The 18396-nt window shown below is 33.2% G+C and overlaps 2 protein-coding genes across 2 annotated transcripts; one reads left to right on the forward strand and one right to left on the reverse strand.

Annotated features, from left to right (window-relative positions):
* Positions 1–186: 186 nt before the first annotated feature.
* On the forward strand, positions 187–2826 carry LOC145724094 (DGAT1/2-independent enzyme synthesizing storage lipids). Its single transcript, XM_081972192.1, has 6 exons — positions 187–616; positions 675–911; positions 1732–1899; positions 1965–2155; positions 2214–2417; positions 2478–2826. The coding sequence occupies exons 1-6, from the start codon at positions 571–573 to the stop codon at positions 2601–2603; spliced, it is 972 nt and encodes a 323-aa protein (XP_081828318.1). The 5' UTR covers positions 187–570; the 3' UTR covers positions 2604–2826.
* A 1385-nt stretch (positions 2827–4211) lies between these two features.
* Positions 4212–18306, reverse strand: LOC145725594 (senecionine N-oxygenase-like). The gene is given in 13 exon segments (XM_081974391.1): positions 4212–4787; positions 4842–5060; positions 5145–5243; positions 5771–5913; positions 5969–6122; positions 6184–6322; positions 9171–9376; positions 15454–15744; positions 15798–15961; positions 16257–16404; positions 16459–16758; positions 17890–18028; positions 18083–18306. Coding segments are annotated over 13 exon segments (2502 nt in total). The 5' UTR covers positions 18268–18306; the 3' UTR covers positions 4212–4472.
* Between the last annotated feature and the right edge of the window lie 90 nt (positions 18307–18396).

Consider the following 18396-nt stretch of genomic DNA (forward strand, 5'->3'; position numbering starts at 1 on the left):
ACCAAAACTAGTGCATTGTCCTTTTCTATCTGAATCACTTCGAGTGAAACAACATTCTCGTTAAAGGGAAACGCCTGCGCGCAATATTTTTCTATTCAAAAATTGCGACGTTGTCTCACTTCACTATTTAAATTATGACATCTGTCAACTTTAGCATGGAGTGTGCTGTCAAAATGTTTATTATGTTCCTGTCAGCTAAAACAGCTGTTCCCTGTTTTGTATTTTGAATTTGATGTGTATCACATTTTTTTTGAATAAGTACATAATTTTAATGTTTATCCTTCTAAAACGCTTATTGTTTTATTAATTATGGTGATTTTATTTTAATGAGTTCGAGTTACATTGAATCGCACTTCACTCTGGAACTGATTAACAATGCTCTGAACAGCAAGGACCCAACTAACTATAATGACCTTATCATGTTGAACAACAGGCTTTTTTGTGCTATTAATTTATGAAGTAATAATCCAAAGTTATTTACAGTAAAGTGTAGAATCGCAAAGTTATAATGATTCAATTTTAATAGAATGTGATGAATATTTACATTCATCAGGTCAAAATAAACACAAAATGGTTAGCATTGGTCAAATTTTGCAATACATAAAAGACAATACAAGTAAGTATTTATGTGTGCATTCAGTTTAAAGAAAATCAAGTTTTATCATACTTTTTAGTTGACTACATAGACATTGATTATTCCTTATGGCTGACATGGTGCTTGACCCCTCTTCTGGTTACATTTCTTTTGCCATTAGTAATAGGTTTATTACTGTACTTGAGCGCTTTTATGTTGTATATCTATAAACTACATTGGGGTCGTTTGAGGAGTGCCTTAATTGCTGCCGATAAATGGGAAACAGCTAGGAAGTTTGTAGCCATTATTTGGGATGCTCATGGATGGATATGGCATGGTAAAAAATGCTAATCATCTTATTAATCTGTACTTTGAAGTGAAATCGATTTCTACCATAAATAATGAGATAGTGCTCATCAGGCTTATAATTGAACATTTAATTTAATTGAACAGACATTCATTCACCTGGCCTGTTAACATGCCTGTTGAGTTAGCAATAAATGTTGAATTGTAAGATTTGTAAGTGATTATTTTCATTATATGTAGAAATGTCTTTGTTACCTTATAAAACAAAAACAAGGTATTTAAACCTTTATATAACTACAGGATGTTGTAATTTGCTTCAGTTGCCAAAAAGTTTTTTCTTATTTTAAGTAAAACAGACTATCCATCTCCAATCTTAAAATTTTTTTGAAAAATGAAAAATTTTAAAATGTTTTTCTTATGCTTATTTTACCTTATTTGAAATCCTTTGGTATAACTATACCCTTTGCTGCGCATTGGAATCCTTATGGAGTAAAATAAAAAATTGCCAAAAATGCACTTGTTACCAAAACTGACATTTTTTGTATTTGTATTTTTGATAGGTTGTAACTTTTTTGCCGTCACTAAAAAGGGGATAAAAATACTAAAAAATGAACCAAAACTCACTTCTCTAGCTCCTCACGTTACTGCGATAATAAAATCTTAAAAAGTATGTTATTTTTGCCTTGTTTACTGTACCACTTTGCACTTGAAATATTTTTTTTTATTATTCTAAATGGATTTTGCCATCTTGGGCACTCATCCAGGATCTCATTATTTTTTCTCAACAAACACAACAACCATGCCCCAGGTGGGACTCACGACTGCTGGATATTTGCTTACTTTCGTTTTAGGATACGAAATACAAGGTGCTGAAAATCTACCTGCTAACGGACCCGCTTTAATAATTTACTATCATGGTGCTATACCAATAGATATTTACTATTTTTTGGCGAAAATTTACCTCACTAGAAACCGAATAGTGCATACAGTGGCCGATCATTTTTTGTTTAAAATTCCAGGTAAAAATGCTGGTGTTATGTAAATATTTATAAGAAGTAGGTTGACATAAGGTGCTGTGTTCTAGGATTTAGTATATTGGCTGATTGTATGAAAGTAATCCCTGGAACTATCCAATCCTGTTCCAGGCTGTTGAAAGAGGGTAACTATTTAGCAATAGCTCCGGGAGGGGTGTATGAAGCCCAGTTTAGTGTAAATTATAATTTAATGTGGAAAAAGAGGCTGGGTTTTGCGAAAGTAGCCATAGATTCAAAAGTGGTAGTAGAACTTGAAATCCATTTTTAATTGTCTTTATTCTCATTTTTGGTTTTTCTAGCCAGTAATACCAGTCTTTAGTGAAAATCTAAGGGAAGCTTTTAGGACTCTTCACATAGGTAGGAGGATATTTTTGAAACTATACATGTGGACTAGGTTTCCATGCGCCCCCATTTACGGGGGGTTTCCAGTAAAAATGATAACCCACATCGGAAAACCAATTTACTATGAACCAGGTATTACACCAGAAGACTTACAAATCAAGGTATTTGTTTCCATTAACCTTTTCAGTATTGCGAGAACCAATTTTTTATTAAAACTTTAGGTCGCTAGTTCCTTAGAAGATCTCATTTTAAAGCATCAACGCATACCGGGAAATATTCTATTTTCGATTTTGGAGAGAATACCCGTTTTCAGAGGAATAAAAAGACAGAGTAATCACAACGACTAACTTATTTAGTATAAGTATATGTACATATACATACAGAAAATAAGAGTCATCATGGGGTAAGGTGTTTTTTTTACCTTTTAGTCAAAACTGTTTATTGTTGAGGTGTGGGAGAGTCTAATTATTTTATTAAAATATCCTTGTTTGTAATAAATTATCTTTCTCAAAGATTGAATTATTCTGTACTACTTGTATTCATATTCTTTATTAAATTGTTTTTATTTTACGTGAGGCAATTTTTTGGTTTTACCTTTACATAATGAACTGCCGCTGTAAGAACTTTTCCTGTTTCCACTATATGCTATCTGTGGGATCTGATCTGTAACATTTTGCCATTTTGACAGGATTCTACAAGTTTGTACGTTAGAGGAGAGAAAAAATAATTTTTAACACCCTCTGTAGTGTCTCCATACACATCAAATCAAAAAAGGAGTCCGTCATCAGATTCTTTTCAATTTATACTCATAAGCAATCTTTGACGAGGCACTTCATGATGCCACAGAGGGAATGAAGATGAATGGATGCCACCATATCTAGTAGTCTTGAAGATCTTTAAAGTCTATTACAGAAGATAGATAGATAAAACCAAATATCTCAAAAACAAAGTGGAAGTGCATTAGCAAACATTGAATACCAATAGAAAGACTTGACTTGACAACTTTTGTTAGAATAAAAAACATATTCACAGTCTTGCTATACAGAGTAGAGGCATGGACCATGACTTCTGAAAAAGATCTCGGTCTTTGAAATGGGGTCTCTGAATATCCTGGAAGTATCACGTCACAAACTCAGAAAAATCGGCAAACAACAAGAAGTCAGTCATGATAAAGAAAAGGAAACAATACTCTGGCCATCTGATAAGACACGACAAATATCGCCTTCAGCAGCTTATCCTTCAGGAAAAGGTAGAAGGGGTCCGGGTAGAAGAAGAACCTCTTGGATGCAGAATTTACGTGTTTGGATTGTCATCTATCCAATTGTTTAGAAAAGTGCTAATAAAATTCGAATGGTCATATTGTCACTTAAGGGGTAGCTCAGAGGGAAGAAAACTCAGGAATCCACAGGCAACCCACTTTATTAGAGAAATTAATTCAACAGTTACAGTATTCTTACGTCAGAGAAGGCGGTAGGGTTCACGGAGGGCGAACGCTTTAACGGGGATGAATGAACCCTAGATTCGGGTCCGAGGGGATTCACCGGGCTGGTAAAGACGTTGTGGTACTAGCAAAGGGAGGTAAGTAGGTTCGGCAACTCTTGCTGCACGCCCACACTATTTCCTTTGCTAGGACTGATACGCGGGTATGGCACTTGGTCACCTAATGCTCCACGATTCGTTACACAAGAGGCGTACCCAGACTAACCCAGAGATCAGTCAGTGACCTCCCTCTGGGGAAGACCCCAGAGTTCGGTGATTTAGTCGAGCTACGGTGCATCTTTTATACTCGTCAGCGACTTCATTATGCTAACCTTGCTGACTCTGCTGGTTATTGGGTGTGCACCGTAACTATTAACACGGGTGTGACAATATTAATAGCCAACGTTCAAAAGGGAGTAAGGCCTTGCCTACATATGTGAAAATATCACATTGCCACAATAATTATATTGGCCGAATTCTGATAATTGTTTATTTATGCGTTTTCAAGATTTTTACAAGATAAATTGCCTAGTAAGTAATAGTGATACAAAACATAAATACTTAATGGATACCCAAAAAGAATAAATAAAAAATACGACATTTAATAGATTTACAAGTATGTTTAAAGTTGGAAAAAGGCTAGATGTAGAGGCTAACTTTTTAATATTAGAGAAAAAGCCATACAAAATGCCATTTTCCCAGTACTAAAATTAAGCCTCTCCACTGCCAAACCAACATTACTGTGCTACTTTGATAAAATTGTTGTCATCGACAATCCTGTACTGATCTTCCCGGAAGTTGAGGAGGTCGTCGTATAACCGCTTCACGCTAAGATCCCTCAGTTTGATCAGAACTGGAGGAATTGGTTCCGTGTCCGCTTCCTGAGCTAAATCATTGTAGTAGGACTCTTGATCAGGCCCCATCATATGCATCTGACGTTTTGTGTAACCTTTTGCTTGTCGGTTTTCAATGTCTTTTTGGGTGTGCATTCGCATTTCGTCTGCCGAGGGCAGTGACATTGATCCCTCCAAGTATTTGCAGTAGTATCGAGCCTAGAACAACATCAGTAAGCCAAAATGTTCGCTTTAAATCACACTAAACTATACCTGTAAGTCAAACATTTGGAACGTACACACATTGAATGGTATCCCAATGAAGCACATACTAGGTCTGTCAATGTGGATCATGTGTTTATACAGGGGTTGGATGTGGTTGTCGTCTATGGTGATGTTACACGATTCGTCCAGGAAGGGAAAGCTGTATCTGTAGCCCGTGCAGAATAATATGACATCGTAACGACAACAAGAACCATCAATAAATTCCACCTGTAATTTATTAAGTGTGATATTCAGTTACATATTACATTTAGTTTAAGAATATGCTATAAAATAAGTTTTCAAAATGATTACCTTGTTGAAGTTAAGGATACGTTGAACTTCCGGCCTAATATCCACATTGGAAGGATACTTAGTTTTGATTGTTTCCGACACGCGGTGACTTAAAGTGACCTTGCAAAAAATGAAAATATATTGTAAGTGGAATTTTTTTTTATACGACGATGGGTTTTTAATTTAAAATTGCAATAAACATGTTCAGTGAACTCGTTTCTTGATTATATTAATTAAAACACAATCTCTGAGAGTTTTTCGTAAATTTCTCGACTACTTTATTATGAAAATGGTATAAAGTCTAGTAGGCGATTTGGTTGTTTCCTAAGTTTAGTATAGGAGTTGGAGAGTGCATGTTGGAAATGCATAAAAAATGTCAAATCAGTCCAAAAATGGAGATTGGCCGTTTTGCTATGGTACTATACACTCATATAGTGTGTACTGCAGAAAAAAGACAGAATAGTTATTTGGATTGTACGTTGTAATACCAAAATACCAAGGGGGGTTCCAAACTGACACATTTTCAAATTGGAGCTCAGAAACGAGGCCACCTGTGAAAGGCTAACATCTTTGCTTTGTTTTGAAGATAACCCGTAAAATCATCAAATTTAAGACACCCTGTACGCTTCATATTATCATATGCTTACATTATCAGCTACAGAAGAGATGTGTAGAGTAAGGTCGAGTCCAGAAGGACCAGCTCCAATAACCAGTACTTTTAGGCCTCTGTAGCGTTCCGGATCCCTATAGTTGTGACTGTGAGCAATTACTCCGTCAAACAATTCCTGGCCTGTAATTTTACTATTTAGACTTGATTTTATGCTCTTATTGTTATTCGCATTTACCTGGTATAGTGGGTATTATGGGATCATTGTAATGTCCGTTACATATTATGACAGAATCGTACAACCCTGTAGATTCCTGTTCCGTTGGTTTATAAACGCTGGTTACTTGCCATTTTTCGCCCACTGGTCGCACATTCATTACCATGGTGTTAAACTACAATAATTTATAAAAATTCAGACTTGGTAATTTTGCAGTGTGCAAATTTAGTAAATACCTTGATGTGGCTTTTTAAGTTGAACTTTTCCGCGTACAGATTGAGGAAATCCAAGATTTCAGCTTGGGATAAGTAGGACTTGTCTTGTTCCGGTATAGGGAAGTCGGGGAATCCCATTACTTCTTTAGGGAGGTTAGTCCTGTAACAAAATTGTATCATATGACTATCACAACTGCCATATTGTCGAAAGTTTTATATTAAACTGCTCGTCAAAAAGAATATGGGACAACAAGATTTTTGGTCATTTTTGAGCGGTTTCTTCATATTGATTCACTCGATTTTAATTTTTGTTTTGAGGATTAAAAGGTATTTTCTTACTCTTTCTGACGACTTAAATGATCTTTTTGAAAGTTGCCACGGATCCGAGTATATACAGGGTGTGACTAAGGCCATTTCTCGCAAAAAAATGTTTGGATTTCACAATAATAACCTTTATCTAGTTTTTTGGTCAATATCTCTAGACGATTTTGATCCAGTTTGGCGGTTAAGAACCGTTCTCAAAATTTATTGCAATATTTTTGAAATGTGGTTTATTTTTTCTCTTGTTTCAAATTCAACAATATCTTTAGATCAATTTAAGTAAAAAACTGCTCTAAACAGGGTGACCCAAAAAAACTTTGAAAGCAAAATCATATGTTTTATCATACAACTTCTTAGCATGTTCAGTAATTTTAATGGAAAATAACGATATTGGATAAAGAAGCACCCTATTTGTGTAATAATCCAATTCACATCTCCAGACGTTTTCGCCAGTTTGGCGATTAAAGGCCGTTTATAAAGTTTATTGGAAAATTTCTAAAATGGTGTTATTTTTAATTCTCCTGTTTTAAATTCGAAATTATTGAATTTAAAACAAGAGAAGTAAGTTCTTTTTGCCAGCAAAATGAGATTAGCAAATTTACATTTCAGTTTTAGTAGTACAGGGTGGGTTAAAAAAATCATACAAAATAAAAATCAAATGTTTTACCATACAAATAAAGATACATCGTGTAAATAATAAATTTTGCTGTCCCATTCTTATTTCGGTCTTGAAGTAATAAACTAATTTTAAGAATTTTGTCAATCGTTTATTATCCGTATAATTGCTGTTTGCATTTTTCCTATCTTGTTGTTTTAGGGTCATGTATTATTATAAATGTCAAAATACTGAATTGTTCCAAAATATAACGGTTCTTTATGTCGATCCGTGCCGGAAGATTTACAAAAATCACTCTAGAGATAATGCTAAGGTCAAAAATGTACAAAGGTGTAATTTTTATCGCAAAACTGGCCGAAAATTTTGCTTAAAAATATTTGCTTGTACTTTTTCTGGCGTATTTTTAGGATTAAATCGCGATTACGGAGGTCGTGCTTGTCTGGCCTTAAAAAGCTTATTTTTGGAAGATCCGCGTAAATAAAAATATAATTGGAAAATCGCTTCTAAGGAATGTGGTAACGTTCACTTTTTTTGTTGTTTTTGCTAAAAGTGAAACTTGAAATATTCCAAAGAAAACAAAAATATTATCATTATGAAACTGCCACTTCACTTAATTAAAATATTAACTTTGTTTTAATGCAATCAAAGATCATTAAAAATTTCGAGTACCACTTTTCGATAATTGATGTCTAGAGTCTAGACACTTAGATACTTTTCGAGTATTATTAAGACATTGTAAATAGTTTTTTTTCTCTGTACTACATTAAAATTGCACGTAAAGAAATAATTTATATGCAGATTTATCTATACGTGGTTATTGACATGATCGTGGTCCGAACGATCTTATCGCTTTTTCGTAACTTAGTAGTCTGCCCGGTGTTACTCAACACTGTTAAAACAAACAAAACTGGATGAATTATGTAAACTGGTGAAGCTGAATTTTGACCTGTTTGTTTTATGTACTAAATGCAATTAAGAAGCATTATTAAGAAAAAATTGTAACATTATTCCAGAGAGAAATCCTAAATAAAATACATGCTCTGTTTTACTGAAAAAAAGTCATTGATGATAGCATCTATTCAGAACATTGTTTTTTTTTTATCTGAACTAACTGTTTTCTTTGAAATCAGAGGGAATTACTACACGGCAGATTGAATTGAGTTATCCAATTTTCTCTTATGTTTTCCCAATTTTCCGGAAATGCAGAACTAATTTGGAACAAACTGTATACTCTAGTGAGTACATTTTAAAAAGGACTCATAGAAGCGATATCAGTTTTTCTCCAATATCAAAAATAAAAAATAATAAAGATTATCATCAATATACCATTTGGATTAAAAAGAGCATTCAGAATCTAACATAAAAATGAAGTAGTAGTCCATAGTCACTCAGTGGAGTTGTAGTAGATAGGGTTAGCTGAGTAACATAAAAAGGTTGGTTTTTTAAAGACGAAACGTCGGAATTTCAAACTGACAATGACAGTTTAAAAAGGTTTAAAGATAGCTTTAGAGAAGTACCATTAGTTTTGATCTAGGCCCAATATTAACGTTACAAAAAAGTAAAAAACTTTTTCAAAATCAACAAAAATTTGATGTTTTCTAAATGTTGTTTTATTAAACCCATGATTACGCAACTTTTCTTTTACTTAACTAAATTTGAATCTTTAACCGTTTTCAAGATCTTTTATCCTGGACACATCCTGGTAGTTACTTAAGCACATCACTTTGATATTTCCGTACTACTATCGTTTAAAGTCGTTTCATTGTCGTTGTTGAATTTTTTAAAAGAGCAATTGCATACAAAAATTTTTTATATAATTTTTTTGGCGTGTTTGAGTATTTTGTGTAAACTTTTAAAAAAGACTTTACCTACAGAAAAGAGTCTTAAAAACACTGTCGAGTCTAATAAATATCACAGGTTTCAACGATGATTTACCACAGCTTTGTGACTTTAAATTGGTTTTGTAAATAATCTTCATAAACGTTAAAACAGTTTTATGTGACTTTTTAAGAGCAGCAAGTTTTCTAATTTATAACTCTAATAGTCACTTGAAAAAGTATAGATTGCATACCTTAAACCTTTGTACATAGCTGAATACACTGGATATCCATAACGGTCCTTGCCAACCTCGTCGGTGTAAACCCAGGTACCTCCAAGTTGAGGCCTCAATTCAAACACCTCAAACTCGAATCCAGAACTAGAAACGTGTCTAGCAGCCGCAAGTCCGGCAGCACCAGCACCAATAATTGCTACGCGCATTTTTTTTTTAATTTAATTTAAAATAAATTAATAAACAATTAATAAGTAAGTAACTGATTAATACAGAAATTAAGACCCGCCGATTTGCACTGTTTGAAAGTGAATGAGAGAATGAATGATCCTCGCTACTGCGTACTGGTTTTAAATGGGACTGATCACGCCAAGAAGTGGTTATCAATAACTTTTTTCGGCATTTTGTTGTTTTGGTTTAATTAAGATGTTTGCTACAAGTCATGTAAAATGATAAAAGCGTTTCTTCCGGCTTGAGCAGATGTTCACCATTCCTATTTAGGCCTTTATTCGTATAGTATTTTAGTAGCGTAGGTCGGTTTTACTACGAACAGGTACGACTTGTTGCATCAGAAACTTACCTGACGCAATATTATTGTTAATGTGTGAATGAGCCAGATTGAAATATCAGCACGATGCTTTGCGAAGTATTTTAAGAACACTACTCTAAATACCGGAAGAGTTTGATTTAAATTTAGTTGTAGGACCGAAAACACATATTGTTTGAAAGGAAAGATGAAGACCAGAATATGTAATGCAATTCGATAACCACACACTTTCCCAATCAATAATCCAGAACACTTCAAACGTCACCACGAAAATAGAGTTGTAAAAACAATAACAAGAAACATTCAACAATATTCTTATTACCGTAGCCTTGCAAAAAATCGTACACCATACAGGGTTAGCCACACAAACCGTTCATTAAAAGTTCAAATATTTATAGAAATTTGAAATTTTGGAAGTAAAATAAATTCGATGCATGCTATACTGGGTGTTACAAATTCGAGGCATTAGCATTGCTATCTCAGAAACTATAGTTGAAGGGAGGCAAAGTTGTGCATTTAATTGCTTAACAATTTGGTAAGAAAAATATCAAAAAACTTTTATTACATCCGAAAATATCCGACAAAAACCGCAAAAGTCAAATTTTATTATTTTACCACTTTATTATTGATTATTTTGGAAAACCAATGGCATTTTCTGGAGACACTTTTTTTCAAAAAAATAGTTTTAGTTTTTAGCTCCGACGTTTTGTTTTTTAGTTACAATCATCAACTTCAATTTTTCAAATACGGACGTAAACTTTTTATTTCGTTTTTCAGTAGCTACAGACCTTACAAAACTATGATGAATATGACTACTGAAAAGAGTCGGATATAGGTTATTAGAAATATCGACCGTGGTAGATATACAGGTGTGGTAAATCCAAAAGCGACCATAGGAAAACCGTGTAACGGACAGAGAAACGTAGGTAATTGCATGCGCGGAAGAAAGACAGAAAACGAAAAAAATATCAAGTAGGCCATATTTTTAGGGCGCTGTTGCCAAACGCTGTAAGTAAGTTTGTCGAGGGTATTGAATAATAAATATTGAACTTACGGCTTTTGGCAACAGCGCGCTAAAAATATGGCCTACTTGATATTTTTTTCGTTTTCTGTCTTTCTCCCGCGCATGCAATTACCTACGTTTCTCTGTCCGTTACACGGTTTTCCTATGGTCGCTTTTGGATTTACCACACCTGTATAGTTCCCGGTGGAACACCCTGTATAGAAATCCTTGTACGGGTAGATTCCAGAACCAAATATTTTGCAAAATGAATAATTCCGTTTATTTTGAAATGCGGCACGAGGTTGATAGTGAAACTGACAATTACATAATAATCTGTCTGATAGTTATTTATAATTTTATTGAAAACTGATAATTTCCATTATTGATTTAATTCAATGGCACTCTTAGTAATTAAGGATGACGAAACTTTAGCTGCGTTCTGTAATTTGCAAGCTCTAGTATTATAGTATAATATAAACGTAAAACTTTGACCTTAAACTAGATGATATCACTATAACGTTACATTTTAATTTTTTAAGGTCGTGATCAGGGTCTATCAAATATTTGCCAATTTATTGTTTGATGTCTAGTGGATTTTTTAATAAGGTCGTTATAGGGACATGTTAATGTGGTTTAATACAAAAGGTTCTAAAGGTTATCACCGAATGTTGTACATCAACAGTAACGTGTTTTTTTATCATAGATAATACGAGCACGAATTATATTGAGGAAGAGAGTTTTATGAATTATTGTATTCAGTGTAACCTACCTTTGTAATGGTGAAATAGTTATGCCTGACAACATATTAGTAGTTTGGTAATTTTACCATTTAAACAACTTTAGAAGCCAGTACAAATAATTTTCTAAAATGCAGTGTAAATGTAGAAATTTATCAAAAGTTTGCTCTTTAGAGTAGAAACAGTTAAAAAATGTTTCTTTTTTGCACTATAATGCAAAGCGACAAGTATTTTAGAAAATATTGTAATTTTTTAAAACTTCATGCTTATAATGTATTTTATTTTTAAATTTCTATGAAATATTCTTTAACTTTTTAATTTAAACAGTCTTTAGAACATTAGAACACACATACTTACCACTTGCCAAAGACGGATGGACGTGGTAGTTTCATTAAAACATGAGAATTACTTAAAAACAAGTTTACAGGAAGTTTCATTAAGATCTGTAAAAACGTTTATTTTCAACCAGGTATGTAATAACGTTATTTCTTATGTGTAAACCAGGTGGAAAGATGAAAATTACCTGCTTTTACTTTCCACCCGGGTGGAAAGTGAGTACCCCCTAACTAAAAAACTAAAGACTATATTGTGGTTGAAGTCATAACTACTCGTACCTAAACTATCTTATTTTTAGAGACAATTAGCAATCAATATTTCAACTGAATGATTTATTAGAAGTTCGATGAGATTTTGATAAATGGTTGAAAATAAAATAGTATACAAACCACGGTAGAAAGTTTAATTTCTGTCTCGAGACAAAGTTTACCTCGACTTCGTCGCGGCAAACTACCTAATTTCTCGACAGAAATCAAGCACTTTCCACCTGAGTATGTAATATACTATTCCCAGATATTACAAAGATCAGATTTTTTACAAGGAAGCAGTTTTACAGCAAGACTGTTTTGAAATCTGTTGAAAGCTTCTAGACTAGCTTTCTGAAGCTTCTAAGCTGTTTCAGGAGCTTTTGGCAGCTTTGATACACTGTTTTGGAAGCTTTAAAGTTTTTGTAGTGTTTTGGAACCTTCTGAAATCTTTTTAGACAACTTCAGGAGTATTGAAGGACTTAGAAATTGTTGGAATCTTTTAAACTGCTCTAGAAGCATGTATACGGAAGATTTTAGACTTTTTGATATCTTTTGGAAACTTCTAGACAGGTAGTCTTCTAGTTTTGGAAGCTTTTGAAATCTTTTTAGACTATTCAAGGACCTTTTTCAAGGTTTTTGACCAGTATAAAGAGCATTTTGACGGTTCTGGACTACTCTAGAATCATACTGAAGCTTTTGGACTGTTCCAAAAAGTTTCGAAAATTTCTATGATGCTTCAGGAGCATTTGGAAGGTTTTTGGACAGTTTAAAAAGCATATTGATGATTCTGGACTGCTGTAGAGGCATTTGGACATCTTAGACAGTTTTAGAAATTGTTGGCTTGAAGCTTTTAAAACTGAAAACTTGAAAGCTTCTAGACTAGCTTTAGAGCATTTGGAAGCTTCTATGCTGTTCCAGGAGCATTTGGAAGCTTTTAGACTGTTCCAAAAGATATTGGAAACTTTTATGATGCTTCAGGAGCATTTGGAAGCTTCTAGACACTGTTTTGAGTCTCTATAGTGTTTTGGGAGTTTTTAAACTTTTTTAGACATCAGGGACATTTTGGAATGTTTTTGGATAGTTTAAAGAGTATGCTGAAGGTTCTGGACTGCTTTAGACGTTTCTAGAAATTGTTGGGACTGTTCCAAAAGGTATTGGAAACTTCTATGGTGCCTCAGGAGCATTTGGAAGCTTGAAGACATTGTTTTGAGTTTCTATAGTGTTTTGGAAATTTCTTCTGAAGTCTTTTTAGATTACTTCAGGAGCATTTTGAAGGTTTTAGGACAGTTTAAGGAGCATATTAACGGTTCTGGACTGATTTAAACGCATTTGGAAGTCTTAGACGATTCTAGAAATTATTGGAAGTTTTTAAACTGCTCTAGAATCATATGGAAAAAAGCTTTTAGACTGTTTTAAAATCTGTTGAGAACTTTTAGACTAGTTGAAAAGTATTTATAAGCTTTTGGGATGTTTTAAAATACTTAAGAAGCTTCAAAGGGGCATTGGATGCTTTTAGAGTTTCTCTAGGGACTTGGAAGCTTTTGAAATCGTTTTAAATTACTTCAGCAGCATTTGGAAGATTTTTAGACAGTTTAAAGAGCATCTTGAAGGTTCTGGACTGCTTAGAGGCATTTGGATATTTAAGCGGTTCTTGGGGGAAATTGTTGGAAGCTTTTAAATTGCTCTAGAAACGTAGGCAATTAGAACAGTCTAGAGCTTTTGGAAGCTTCTAGACTGCTTTAGATGTTTTTTGACTACTCTAGAAGAATTTTGAAATTCTTCTCGATCTTCTTTGATCGTTAATACCAACAGTTTTCCATCCATGATATTTTTGTTAAATCGTCACCTTTCGATCTGAAGAATGTTACAGTACTCTTGATTATGTCGTGCTTACTGGACACCCTGTATAAACATAAATGCAAGCAAATTGCAAATGCATAAAAGCAGTTTTGCAATGTTTGATGAATCTTCTATGTGCTATAAAAATATAACTTTGGCACAGTGTGGCCGTTATAGTTTTGCCTTATCAAAAACATTAATTTGTAAATTAAAGCTTACACGAGTTGCAATAGCTTTACTCTTATTTAAATAGTAGGTAAAGACTATTAGTACTACTAAGAGTAGGTAGTGACTATTTCAGAAAGAATATGAGAAAAGGAATGGCTCTCAGTACAAAAATAGAGTGGTGAAAACTCTGTGGAATGTTATGGCTAAGCTCGTTCAAGAAATGTATGATAGAAAGTTTGTTGTAGTTACTGATCTTTTTGGTGACTTTAGTTTTAAATAAGCAAGAGATACTCAGAAAATGCAAAGTGGCATTACAAAAAGAAAAAATAGTTTTTCAGCTTATTCAATTCAAGATCTGGTTAAAATGATACAAGTTTACGAGGAAATAGTCCTGGTGAGCTGTATATCATCCTCAATTTCGTCTAAAAAAAAAAGTATTACCAGTTCCATCATCAAATTCTTTATTATCAATTAGGTATTTAATTGCACTAATACAATTGACTTATAAGAATATTGTTAGATTAGATTTTTCTTGTCACAACAATAATTTGTTAACTGAAACAATGTAAGTACAGATTTTTGTTACCTTTTAACGTATTGGCAATATTCGTATACACATTGAAATTGAAAAGTAAACTTTCGTCAGTGTTTACTGTTATTAGAAATGTTTAATTATGAAACGTTTTTGGACGTATTTCAGTTAGTAAGTACGGAACTAACTTGCATCATAAGCAATCAGGAAAAATTTTTAATTGGGAAATTGTGTGTGTGTGACAGTATTGTTGTTCGTAAGCAGATATGTTTCAAATGTGTTTGGTCCTGTTTGTTCGCCTATTTTACAGCAACATAATATAATTTCTTTTTTCGATTTATAATTGGCTCGAGTAGACGATTATAAAACAATGTAATTAACAGTCAACCTTTTTCTTGAACCAAATCGATAATTAAATACATCGCATTTCGATATCGTTTCAAATCCGGTTATTTCTAGATTTTGGACCTGAAATAGTGTCAGTTGATCGAAATGCGTTTTAAAACATCATTAAGTTTGCAAATAATGTTTTTTTTTTGTATTTTTAGACATCATTAAAATATATGGATTAAGAAATTCTTTAATATCGAGATTTTTGCAATACAAATTCCTTTGATAGTAAATTTGTATAGAAAAAAAGAAAAAACAACGTTATTGTCGTGTGATGCTTATATTGAAAAATAGGTACAACGTCATTCACTCTTGTAGACCTTGTGAACTTATACAGCAAAACAAAAAAGATTCCATATCTGATTAATTTTGCATCAAGGCTTATGTTTAATACCCTACTAGTAGTGTAAACATAAGTAAATTCAAATTTGGTATTTTCCGTTCTTTTATGGACCATTAATACTAAGATTTTTCAGTATCGTTATGGGTTTAGTAGAAAATTTAAATTGGAATGAATACAAACTCATTATCGTTAATCACTTTGTAATTTCCGGTTTTTATGCTATTCATGTTGATGTACTTGAACATGACACCCACCACACGGGGTAAACCCCGGATATCTGCCAGGTTTGCCAGTTCTTCACAGTATTCTAATTGAGCAGGACCTAAGACATGTCTCGATCGTTTTGTTAAGCCCATTTCATCGCGTTTTTTCCGATCTTCCTGTAAATCTTCGAACATTTCCTGCTTGGAGACTTTAAACTTGCCTTGTAGATAAGCTAGGAAAAATCGAATCTGAAAGTGGGATTATGAATAGTATTAGTTTTTGTTATGAATGAGAGCAGTACCTGAAGACCAAATAAAGGAAAAGGGCAAATATTAACTAAAATAGAAATTACAGCCATGGTAGGGTGTTCAATGTTGATTGTGTGTTTGTATAGAGGGTAAACCCAATTTTCATCTACCGTTAACTCACAACTTTTACTTAGAAATGGAAAAGTTGTAATGAAACCTAAAAAAATAGTAGTTTAGTGGTAGTGTGTTTGTGTTCAAGTATTGAGAATTTTGGAATAATGTAGAGTAGCATTCGATAATCGATAGATAGAGAGGAACACTAAGAAACTGTCGATAGTGTGAGACGAAAGAGGAAAGACGTTACTAAGTTAGATAGTTTTGATGCTGTAATTTACATAAGTTTTGATATATGCGTTTCTTCCTTTTCTACATGTTCCTTCTCTACTACTGCTTTTGTTCAGTTATTTTGTCTAATATTGAAAACTACAAAATTGCGGTATTAACATCCAAACCTGTACAATATATAACTTCATCTATTTCTTCCACTGTTCCATCGACAAAATTTACGCTATTCTCGCTAAAATGTGATATTCCGGGTTTCACAACCGCCTTCTCTGGCAATTTGAAAATAAGTTCCTTTTTCCTAAAACTGAAGTACACCTAAAAACAGATTATTTTAAAGTAGTATTCGAGAATTGCACTCAAAATACCAACCTTATCTGCAACTTGACCAACCATTCTAGCTATGTCAATGCCGGAAGGTCCTCCGCCAATAACCAACACTTTTTTGCCAGTGTATTTGTCAGGTTTTCTGAAATAGTGACTGTGCAAACTTCGTTCCTTAAAATGTTCCATGCCCTTGATTGAAGGGTAAAATGGGTTGGAAAAATGCCCGTTGCAAACAATGACCGCATCAAACGTATATGTTGATGCTTCTGCCTTTTTCAAATCACGTACACGAATTAACCATTTACTGTCCGGTAGTGGGTCCATCAAGTCGACTTTATGATCAAACTATAAAAGCAAAAATTTGTTTGTTAAATTTTGTATTACAGTGTACAGGGTGTCTAATATGTGGTGATGATGTTTATACAACACAAGGTTATAATAATGTAGTGATGGACAAATTCTTTCTTCCGGCAGTTCAAATTTTGACACCGCTTTTTTTCCTGGTTGTACCAAGTTTTGGAGTGTTTTTTCAGGTTATTGGATAGGAAATTGCAAGAAGATTCCAAAAACGTGCTTAACACAGTCATTTTCTTACTCCAGGTGAGTTGTAAAAGCGATTTTGTCACTGACTGTCCTTTAAAACTGTCCAAAAATTGTAAAAATTTGCCTAGAATTTCCAAATTGCAGTTGAACACCGTTTTCTTACAGTTTTTGAAACAAGACGTGTTTCTGAGATTTATGACAGTTATATTGAGCATTGTCAGTAAATTACAAAACAAAGACATATTATTTGTCATAATTTAAACATTTTTACTGGTAAAATTGGTAAATTTTCCTGTCACACTGAATATTACTTTTTTCAATTTTACTTTACCTTACCGGTAAATAACCATTTATGCCCATCATTATAATAATGTGTGCTTCTGAAGTGATCTTTCAAGCAAAAACATGTTCAAGCGATTATTTCCTTCCTATCAATTTTGACCAATCGCTATCAAGAATTAGTATAACAAATGTAAATTTTAAGTGGAAAAATCACTTGTCAACAACTGTCAACTTAGCTGTCAGCAGTTTTTCCGGAAAAAAAATCGAAAAAATTGCACACTCCTCACAACAACATAAAGAATAGTGTTACCCTTTCTAGCTTGAAAGTGATTGTTCTTATTAATTATTGTTCTTATCGTTTTAATTAAAATAAAATGTTTATGTAACTCAGGAAATAATCTTACCAATGGAATACTCGTTTCTAAGTAATTTGTTTTAACAAATAGCATGAGTGAGAGTTCAAATTACTTAGAAACTCGTTTTTCCGAATTTTTCCGGAAAAATTAAATGCACTAGGGATATTACCCCCGAAAAAATTTTTCTTTACCCTCTATAGTAAAACAAATAATTATTATTTTAAGAAAAAACATATTTTGATTAGTCAAATTCTTCATTTAGTCAAATTTTTTAGATATTCCGCCTTCTTATTACCTTTATATACGGATATAAACCAAAACGTTCCGTATAATCTTCCAAATACTGAAGCACTTCTGGTTGGGAAATGAAAGACTTTTGATTCTCCTTATGAGGCAATCCATCTAGTTCCATTAATTCCTTTGGTAGATTAGTTCTACAAGAAAAAAACAAAAAACAAAAGTTTTAAACCTTTTCAACCGTTGCTTACCTTAGACCGTGATACATAGAAGAGTGAAACGATAAAACGTCACCATCAACAAGTTTTTCGTAATAATTCCATGTTCCTCCTATTTTATTGCCTTGTTCGAATGCAATACATTCTAGATTTTCATCCAGACATTGCTTAATGGCTGCTAAGCCTGCTGCACCACCTCCAATAATTGCAACTTTCATAATTAAATCAGACAATCAAAACCATTTCATCTCTATTGTAACGTAATATTATATTCTCGTATTATCGCACTTATTATCGTTTTATCTATTATTTAACACAAACAATGACAGAAAGTTTTGCGTTTACAA

Source organism: Ips typographus, linkage group LG2 (genome assembly GCF_016097725.1).
Source record: "Ips typographus isolate SLU linkage group LG2, UJ_Ityp_2.0, whole genome shotgun sequence".
Lineage (NCBI taxonomy): Eukaryota > Metazoa > Arthropoda > Insecta > Coleoptera > Curculionidae > Ips > Ips typographus.